Source organism: Aspergillus brasiliensis (genome assembly GCF_001889945.1).
Source record: "Aspergillus brasiliensis CBS 101740 unplaced genomic scaffold ASPBRscaffold_47, whole genome shotgun sequence".
Lineage (NCBI taxonomy): Eukaryota > Fungi > Ascomycota > Eurotiomycetes > Eurotiales > Aspergillaceae > Aspergillus > Aspergillus brasiliensis.
Window position 1 is genome coordinate 1,457 of NW_027137488.1, and position 9,999 is coordinate 11,455.

General features: G+C 47.6%; 4 protein-coding genes across 4 annotated transcripts; 1 reads left to right on the top strand and 3 right to left on the bottom strand.

The window, feature by feature from the left end:
- Positions 1-1,490: 1,490 nt before the first annotated feature.
- Positions 1,491-2,123, bottom strand: ASPBRDRAFT_533223 (uncharacterized protein). Its single transcript, XM_067627051.1, has one exon. It carries the CDS (start codon positions 2,031-2,033, stop codon positions 1,569-1,571), a length of 465 nt encoding a protein of 154 aa, XP_067472780.1. The 5' UTR covers positions 2,034-2,123; the 3' UTR covers positions 1,491-1,568.
- Positions 2,124-2,213: 90 nt separating this feature from the next.
- Positions 2,214-3,244, bottom strand: ASPBRDRAFT_139835 (uncharacterized protein; the record flags this gene model as incomplete). The annotated part of the gene is made up of 2 exons (XM_067619130.1): positions 2,214-2,979; positions 3,039-3,244. 2 exons carry the CDS (start codon positions 3,242-3,244, stop codon positions 2,214-2,216), a joined length of 972 nt encoding a protein of 323 aa, XP_067472781.1.
- Positions 3,245-5,552: 2,308 nt separating this feature from the next.
- Positions 5,553-6,824, bottom strand: ASPBRDRAFT_139841 (uncharacterized protein; the record flags this gene model as incomplete). The annotated part of the gene is made up of 1 exon (XM_067619131.1): positions 5,553-6,824. A coding segment is annotated over one exon (1,272 nt), but the record flags the coding sequence as incomplete, so codon positions are not given.
- A 1,260-nt stretch (positions 6,825-8,084) lies between these two features.
- On the top strand, positions 8,085-9,997 carry ASPBRDRAFT_139843 (HET domain-containing protein; the record flags this gene model as incomplete). Its single annotated transcript, XM_067619132.1, has 3 exons — positions 8,085-8,651; positions 8,702-9,096; positions 9,175-9,997. Coding segments are annotated over 3 exons (1,785 nt in total), but the record flags the coding sequence as incomplete, so codon positions are not given.
- Positions 9,998-9,999: the final 2 nt, after the last annotated feature.

Genomic DNA, 9,999 nt, shown 5'->3' on the forward strand with positions numbered 1-9,999 from the left:
GATATGGGTTCTATGAGTAAGGAGATAGACCCTCTTGAAAAGTTCGACTAGATGACTAGAAATAGAATGGTGTCAATGGCTAGACCAACAAATTCTTATTCATCCCCAACTCAGCTTTCCACCAACCTGCGTCTTTTTAACCCTCTAGCCGCCTTTCCCGCAATAACGATGCGATTGTATCTTGGGCGAAAATATAGGCCTACATGAGCTCAGATGTACAGAGGCACACAGGTGCAGGATTTCCTACAGCCCATCTTTGGCGGCGCTTTTCCCAGAATATTACGTTGCATTTTTCCTTTTCTTCTTTTCCCCTTTACTCTTTTCCTTGACACTACAAACATACGTACCCTATATAAACATATATATATATTTACTAATCGTACCCAGGATCAAGACATGCTGGAAGATCCCCTAGTGAAGTATAAGAAAGTTAGAAATCTGGTTCGATTGATATTTGTAATTGTTTATACAGACATTCCCCTAGTTGCATTCATAGGCCTGATACCTAAACTAGACTCACACCAAACTCTCGCATTCCTCATCAGATCCACAGTAAGCGACATCTGGTGAAAGTTTGCACTAATGCGAAGTGACGGTAAAATACAACTTCAGGGAAAGTCGGTATCTTGAATGGACTAGCCAGTCGGTAAATCGTCCCAACACGGAATTTTTCTTTTTTCTTTTAAAAAAACTAAAGAAAAGAAAAGAAAGGGAAAGGAAAGGGAAGGAAAACAACTGTACATCTCCCAAGTGAAATCCAAATCCTAATTATGCTCGTCTTGGCGTTCATACTGGGGACAGTAAGATTGGAGAGTTCTCCCTTATAAAGCGATATGGTGATATGGTAGTTCCATGCTCCAAGGTTCTCTAGGAGGGGACAGCCTACAGTGACACAAAACTAGGTAGCTCTGCTTCTCCAGCAAACTTTCAAGCCGCCATGCAGTAGAGGGAGGCTCATTGACTGTGTTTTAAATCAAGCTACCCTCTTGCGGCATGGGCCGGTTTCAGTGAAACTAGGGTTCGACAGATTCTGAACCTCAACTCTCGAATTTCTGATCCGTTTGTGGTTTATGGGGCCACTTGTGGTCATCACTTGATGCAGCATCAATCATATCAATCAAAACCTGGAACTCGCCCAGAAACTCCGAGATCGGGCAGAAAGGCTCTGGTCGAATCACCGCCCACTATCATTCCAGATGATATGCTTTACGTCAAGACCAAATTCGGCAATTAAGAATTCCTAGACAGGTAACGAACCCAACTAATCAGTGATCCTGGTTGCATAAAAAATTTCTGGTTCAAAGAGTGATTTGACGCCTTCCAGATCGTGAATATTGAAGCTAGCGGCATTAGCTTTGTAATAAGTAGGTGAGGGGCAGAACTCACTGTTAATTTCGATTATAAGGGATTAATTAATCAACTGCAAAGTCAATGATCGGGTAGAACTACTAGCAAACGACTATACACTATACCATAGCTACTAGCTCATACTTGAATTGCCAGCTAATACCAATCTGTGTGTACTTCTTTGCTGAATATTCCTTACTCATTTCACTTCCAACTGACAGTTACAACCGTCCCCATACATTGTACTCTGGAAGATAGTTAGGTCTTAGAAAATATAGAGACCGAACGCGATTTTGTACATATAAGTGACAATATCCCGAAAGGGAAACCCTGCTAATGTCGCCCACAATTTTCTCGACCCTGGCCAAAAAGTCCAGACAGTATGGTCCTGTCCGTACGAAAACAAAAGCAAGATTATTGTAAAGACTCCAAAGTAAGCCATTGCTCGTCATTGCTTCATATTTCCTTCTTTCGTTTCCTTTTCGTTGATGAAAACCACACCTTTCCACTGTGCGATAGAAGAAGCATTGGATCAAATCTGTCCTAACTCGATCAGGCGGTCCATAGACAACACGGCAGAGAGGTTTGCGTGTCCCGAACCAGGTGTTTGTAGTTGACGCCATTGCTGTACCGGAAAACACAGTAGAAAATGACAAGGCCCCTTCCGGGATTGTAAAGTAGCACATCTACCGATTCAGGGCAAGGGAATAAGGGGTTGATGCTATTAGACTGGCACTGAATGTGGCCCGTATGCGAAACCGGGCGACGATGACCATGTATTGGTCCAGGGACTAAGAAGTCAAAGGTTCGCTCTCTGGAGGTCGTAAAATGTGCCCATAAATCTCAGCTGGAGCTCGAGAGCCTTTTTACGCTCCATCAACGTTTGGTTTTCTTCCAGAAGTCTTCTGAGCTGCTGCTGGGAAGTCTGGTTCTGCTCCCAAAGGCTGAACACCAGCTGCTGCTGCTGTATGCAGCGGGGTCGCTAGGTATTCCAACAGCTGGCGTGGCATCTTGTTCTCTTTGCGAAGTAAGTACTTAATTATCCAGGCCATGTAGTCAATGAGGAAGATGGCAGCTTGAATGATTTGTTCTTTGGATTCTGGTAGGCCCTTGGAAGGGCTCCAACCGGCCTGCTCCAGGAAGAAATCATGAATGCGGCGGTCCAGCTCACGGTGCAGCTGGCTGAGGTTCTTCCGTCGGGTGCCCTCTGCAATTCTGTGCCTTTCCCTTTGCTTTTCCAAACCCGCTGGGGCCATGCTTGCCTTGCGCTTCCGCCCGCACTGCTGCTGCAACGGCGGCTTGCGGTTGATGTTCGTGGGGGCGATGAGGTTCAGAAATTGAGGGCAGGAAAGCTCCTGCGGCCACATGAACACCTTCTGGGATTGGTCGGATTGCAAGGAAGACTCCGCCGAGCGTGCCGACGCTTTAATGGCCACAACGCGCCCTTCCACTCCCGGCCGTGTCGATCCATCCGGGCAGGTGTACTGAGATCTTGAAGCGCCGGAGGCATAGGCGTTGGCACTGAACGGGTCTAAGGGTCCGCGGGGCAAGGGCTCCACACATGGGAGCGGAGGCAGGCGACGATCCTCGCTCATGTCTGCCATAAAAGGCCCGTTGAAATGGGAGCTTACGCTGTAAGAGTAAAATAGGTCAGAAGCCGCATATATTGGTAAGGTTCGGAGGCCACTCACGGGAGGACACGTCGTCCAGAGATGCCGTCAGTTATTGAGCACATGCTTTCGTACCTCACGGTGCTGAGAGTTCTTGCTGAGCGTAGGAGTGGAGGTAGGGTGCACCGCAGCTGCAGGGCTATACGTCGGACGATCGTCTGGATGCAGAAAGAAGAGTGTGTCTCCAATGTGTATGTCTGCACCGGCAGAGGATATTTTGGCTTCATGCAACTAAATACACCACCAGAGCAATGACGGGATTCAGCCTAATGGCCACAATGACGCTGATGCAATCAGGTGGGAGGCACGGTAAATCTAGAAGGGAGCTGACGGTGGACTTTCACCCTATATATCTCTCTACAGTTTTCCTTTTTTTTTATTCCACATTTTTTATTCTGTTGATTTTCCCCCTTTTGTATGTTTACGTCCTGGCTCTGTCTACGTAGTACCTGTAGTCGTCGCCTTCATCTTAGCTTTGACCTTCTGCGCTGCTACCTCTTCTGGCTGTCATCTCCACTGCCTGCCTCATCATCATACCTTCCGATTAAGAACATACCGGAATGCATAGAAGGCTTTCAGCATAGTTCAGCCGCTCATGAAACAGTGCTCTCCCTCCAAAACTCCATCACAGTGGGGCCGGCTATCGGAGATGGGGAACAGTAGCGAGGCCAGTACTGGATCGACGAATCAATGTGCCATGATCACGCGAGAGAGTCACATGCGGGATCACAGTCATGTAAATGGTCTCTGCCGCAGTGGTTTGTAATCTAAATGAGGTCAAAGATATCCACATTCCTTGCATTACCATTATCAATAGTCCGCTTGGGTTAATTTCCACGAGCAACCACTCAAATTACACCTCAGAATTTCTGGCCAAGGCATCCATGTATCTACGACCCACGGCATCGAGACCTATGATATCACCGTCCGATGTAAAGATCGATACGGAGTCTTGGAAAGCAAATCCTAACTCCGGGAGGATGAGACCGAACCCAATAACACGAAGCAAGGGTATCTCAGTAGGAAGCCGACAGCCCTCAACACTTGGGGAGGATCTGTGGAGAAAACCTGGGCGGACGCACCTGTCCCAAGTCACCATACCGCTGGCCTATATTTGCCGGCCGTGAATGGTACAGTATGTCCGGATACCGGTGTCACCACTTACTCTTTTTGAATGGTTCAGCAACCCTGACCTGAAACTGCACTAAACTATGTTTGGATGTCAGGCAGGAAAATTTTTAACCCGCAGCTGTATGGTAAATTACTATCTATACCGTGACCAAATACTGTATCAATGACTAAGCTCCACGTGCCTCTAACCCATAATCCACGTGCCCAACACATCTTACCAACACCATACTAACACTTGGTTACTGCTTGCAATTCAAGCAACGCAATGGCTCCCAATCTAGCTCAATCGACGCTTGACCTCATCCACGATATGCTGGCCAGCGGTGAATTAACCACATCACAAATGGCTAAAGCCGCTAATTGCAGTAAACGCGCAATATTCCGACTCCGCTCTAATCTTCGATTGTTTGGCACTCTCAAAGCCCCTCCGATAAAAGGCGGACGCCCGCGGAAGTTAACTCCACCAATGCTAGAAGCCCTCTGCGATCATCTAATAGAAAAGCCAGGTCTGTACCTGCATGAAATGGAACTCTTTCTGCTGGACGAATTTGACGTACGTGTGCCGAAGTCCACTATCAGTGATACACTCCGCCAGTCCGGTTGGTCTAGAAAGAAATGTCGGCAGCAAGCGAGAGAACGAAATGCCGATTTACGTGATGATTATATGCATCTGATTTCGGAATTCCGATCGTTCCACTTGGTTTATGTGGACGAGTCTGGATGTGACAAAAGAATAGGCTTTCGAAGAAGCGGGTGGTCTCCGAGTGGTACCACACCGGTTCAGGTATCAAGATTCCATCGAGATCAACGCTACCAAATACTCCCTGCCTACGCACAGGACGGCGTTATGCTTGCTAGAGTTTTTCGAGGCTCAACCGATGCATCATTCTTTGAGGATTTTATCGAAGAATTACTTCAGCATTGCGGGAAGTGGCCCGAGCCCAAATCTGTGCTTGTGATGGATAATGCGTCCTTTCACCGTTCTGATAAGGTAGAGCAGACGTGCTCCGAAAAGGGTGTCAAGTTGGTATATTAGCCGCCCTATTCACCGGATCTAAACCCCATAGAGGAGTTCTTTGCTGAGCTTAAGGCCTTTATTCGGCGGAATTGGCAGGCGTACGAGGATAATACGGAGCAGGGGTTCACAGCGTTCTTGGAGTGGTGCGTTGATAAGGTTGGAGCAAAGCAGCAAAGTGCAGAGGGTCATTTTCGGCATGCAGGTCTGACCATTGAGTATCCACATGAGACGGTTTAAGGTGCAGTAAGCTACTTGGCGAGAGATTCGTACAGCATTGTTGACTAAGCGTCTTACTAGGTAACTATGGCTATTCGTAGTATATTCGATACTTAGCCGGCTACACCAGTCATAACAAAAAGTATATTTTAAATGTTACGGCTTTGCCATCACGATTGCATCTCCTGCACCCAGTCATTGATTTCAGTGACAAACCGGCGTGCAGCCCCCAGTTTCACGCCTTGGTTGATGAAAAAGTCAGGGTCTTGATCTTGGTAAATCTGCTTCAGGTCAAGGCAATTATTCAAGGCTATATCCCGTGCTTTAATAATATTATCCTTGAAGCTTTCAGTATTCACTCGCGAGAGTTGCCATGCAGCGTAGTTCTCTACTGCCACTTCCAACGGACCGGGGACATTGATAGAACTACTAGGCGGTGAGGAATTTAGTGCCGGTGGTTCCGCAGCAGCTGGTGGGGATATAGACGTCGACCGAGGCGGTGGCGTGGGGAGGACGTTGATATTGATTGGAAATGGGGATCCACTTGCAGGATGCCCAGGGACCTTCTGTCGTTGTTCCAGCCGCTGCTGCTCCTCGGCATACAACTGCTCACGGATGTTGTCGGGCACATCATCGTGGCATTCAATGACACCCCCCTCCTGCTCCACATACCTAACCAGTTTCCTCAAATGGTGTGTGCGCAATCTATAATGCTTTTTCCCGACAGGGTCCTGCCAGCAATATTGCGATTCGAGGCGGCATGGGGAGCCAGGACAGCGCATTACTCTGTACACGTCCCGCCAGGCCGAGGGCTGCCCCGAAACCTGTTCCGCGTCAATCTCAGCGTCTCGTGCATGGAGCATTCTTCTGGTCACTGAGGTTTGTCCTCTTTTGTCAGCGCCATTCGAAGGCTGGTCGGAATCTAGATAATTAATCGAGATACAGAGCCTAAGCCTTTTGCCTTGCTGAAATAGATTTTCCCACATCGTGAGCTGCTTTTGGATAGCTGTCCAGTCAACATCAGTTTTCTCAAAGCGCTTGACGAGATCGCGCTGTGAGCGATCATTTACAGAGACCACTACTGTAGTGTCGTCTAGTCTCACCCGTCGGTTACGAGCTATCTTCCGGCGTAGTAGATCTTCCGCTTTCTGCTTTATTCCTGACCAGTAGGAGTTGGGATCCAAACCCAGATCTTGTTCCGTGTCCTTCGCTACCACGCGGTTGTTGAGAGTTACTCTCCATTCAATCGAATATCGGACCATTAAATATTGTTCGCCGCCATCTATTCCTGCAAGATCCCACTCCGTGTCTCGAATGTAGTCCTGAAGCGGCGAATGACGCAAGGGGGTGGAGCTTCGACGCCCACGACTAAGAGACGGGCTGTCTCCGGACGGTGTGCCATTGCGGCTAAAGATTCCAGGAGTTGGAGCATACGAAGGGGTGCCTTCGCCTGGAGCAAGGTAACGCGCCGGAGAGGCAGTTTCACTTATGGGCTAAGTGCCACGTCATCAAGGCAACATATCCCGCCGAAGAGCCTATTGTTGGAAACGATAAGATGTTAGCTGGGGAAGAGCGGTCCTTTGCATGATCTATTTGGAGGACCAAGGGCAGTTTCTGACAGGCTAAATAGGATAATAAGCAGAGCAATATGCGCTGCACTACTCATTCTGTTCGTGTGGTACTAGTCCATGCGATGTATGATGGGAACATGGAGGTGAGGAGGGGCATCGTCTGCGTGCCATGGATACAGTCACGGTGCCTGCCCGGGCCGGGGCGGTTCCAGATCCTTCCAAACCACGTGATAGAGCATGCGAAACGTATCTTCACGTGACTCTGAGCTACCAGTACGTCTGGGCCTAAGGAATAGGTGTACTATATTAGTACCTTTATCTTCCTTGCGTCAGTTAAGGGCAAGTTGTCCACGACGAGTCAATTACTTCTAATACATTCCAACAGGACGTATGTACCTGAACACACCTGTATCTGCGAATTGTATGCCAGAACTCTCCGTGACACGGGCTTTGTTACCCCCGGTCTCGGGCCGATGTAAGCCCGACGAACCTCTCTTCGCGGCCACGCTCCTCGGCTGATCCTATTACCCGGTGGCCTTAGACACGATTTGAAGAAAAGTGCAAGGACTGAGAGCTCGCCGCAGTATTTCTCTGCGTAGTATTATACCAGCTCTAGTATCCTAGAAACGCTTTTCTCTCTTTTGTCACGCAGGTGAAAAAGCCAAGACTGAGATGCCGATCGCCGCAATGGCGGACGTTTCGGAAACCTCTATCTTCCAATCATATAGCAGATATGGCTGTAGCTGGCTAAAGGCGAGCTGGCAAATATTTGTCCTTCAGCCATGCCAGCTCATTAAGATATTGTGCCTTGAAAGAAAGAACACGCTTAGTTTTCCGCCACAAATAGTCTTTACCACTTGATCATGCATGTCAGCGGAGCTGTTCTTTGTCGCCGGTCGAAGGTGGGGCGTAGAGCTGATCTCTTCGGAATTACATGCACGGCTCGGACTTACTTAAGGGATCAGTCCCACATTTTCTTGTGACTATTTATAGGCCACCCCGCTTTTGCCTTCATCTTCTGGCCTGTTTGAAACGTCCCGTGGAATACCTTGTGAAACTGCACAAGCTTCGTTGATAAATCTGGACGACATCATCTAGGGCCAATATATATTTATTATACATACTTGGGAGATGTCCTCAACCCATGAACAAGGTTCAAATATACTTGTTCCCTCTTTTACTTACTCACCACTTCCACCGAAGTCATATACACGAATGATTCGCCTTTTGCCAGACAAGGATGAAGATGCCTTGATCCAATGCGAGCTTTTCAACTACCATTTATCACAACCAGGTGAGGTGCATCTTTATGAGGCGCTGTCCTATGTTTGGGGAAGTTCAATCAGATCTCGTTCAATCATCCTCGATGGCTATATACTCCCTGTTACTGAAAGTCTTCACACCGCATTGTTGCATCTCCGAAGCAAGCAGCTGGAAAGAATACTATGGATTGATGCGATAAGCATAAATCAGGATGATGACGGTGAGAAGAGCAAGCAGATCCCGCTCATGCGGATGATCTATGCACAAGCCAGACGTGTTGTTGTCTGGCTGGGGGAGAGTCAGGAATACGGGGATAGAGCACTTTTTCAACTTGGTCTTCTCGGCAGACAGAAGAAGATTTCAGTGCGAGTAGGAGGAAAAGTCCGTGAGGAATGTGAGAAGTTGTTACAACGAGACTGGTTTCGCCGTATCTGGGTATGTTAATCCTATCAAATAAAAGCGAGGGTGTTAATAACCTGTCTTAGGTGCTGCAAGAAGTGGGGGTCGCTCAATCTATTTCTATCATGTGTGGTACTGTTCAGATCAACGGACATAATTTTTGTGAGGGCCTAGATAATCTGGAGCCTTCTTCCACACTCATGGCCAGAATAAGCCCGGTCTCTTTTCTTATCCGAGGTGCATCTTTTCGGTCTTATAACGATTACCATTCCACTGCTACACTTTTGATTGGTGAACTTGTTAGTATGTACCGCAATCACAAGGCAACTAAACAGCATGACAAAATTTATGCATTGCTGGGCTTAAGTTCAGACACGGATAGTGCTGCCTTGGTCCCAGATTATGAGCTTCCATGGCATGAGGTCTTCAGGCGAGTCACACAACATATCTTTCCGAAATGTTCTGTGGAGATATGCTATGGGTCAGAAACAGCTATTATCAAAGGTAAAGGATGGATTTTAGGTTATATCTATTCAACCAGCGACTCTTTACAAGACAGTCAACAAACTTTCAAAGTTGCTTTCAATCAAACTTGCCAGAAGCTGGGATATCGTGATAAGTGGAAGGCTGAATGGAGTCTACAAGCTTCTGGAGAGTTACTTCAAGAGGGTGATATTATCTGTCTTCTTGAAGGCCTGTCACAGCCAAGTATACTCAGATTATGTGCCGATTACTACACGGTAGTAACACCTGTGGTGAGACCTAAGCAACAGGTACAGAATACCGAGGATGATGTGACGGTCCGTGAAAACTGTTCTGCACATGGCCTGTGTGATATTTTCATGGGCTGGAAGGTATCCGAGCCGGAAAATGAGACTGATGGGGAATGCCTATCAAAGCTTACTGAGATTACACCAAATTATTCTAAAGAACATTGTGAAACTGAGCGAAGACTGAACTATACAACGACTGTTATGGTAGATGCTGCCATGCAGTTATTGAAACTGGGAGAAACTGGAAAAAGAGCATTGGATAATATATTATCCAAGGGCAGGATGAAAGGCGTGGATACTAATTTTCTTCTCTCGCAAAGTAACGGCAGCGTCTCCGAGGATTTGATAACTGCAGCTGAGGCAGTTCTGTGGCAAAAGCATGAGTCCCCCTATGCCTGGCAGAAGGTGCTCACAGTTGCAGTACGTGATACTCGACCCTGCGGATTTATCATTACAAGTATTCTCTTGCAGCGTCTACAGGAGATGCTACCAGTTTCTGAAGAGGTGGTCAAGGCGGCTGCAGCGAATAAGGAGCAAGGAGAACAGATTATGCAGCTACTTCTCAAGCATTGTGGAGACAAGCTACCAGTTTCTGAAGAGGTGGTCAAGGC

Excerpts from the sequence above, each read along its gene's own strand:
- ASPBRDRAFT_533223 (XM_067627051.1), bottom strand. The coding sequence starts at position 2,033 with ATGTGCTACTTTACAATCCCGGAAGGGGCCTTGTCATTTTCTACTGTG.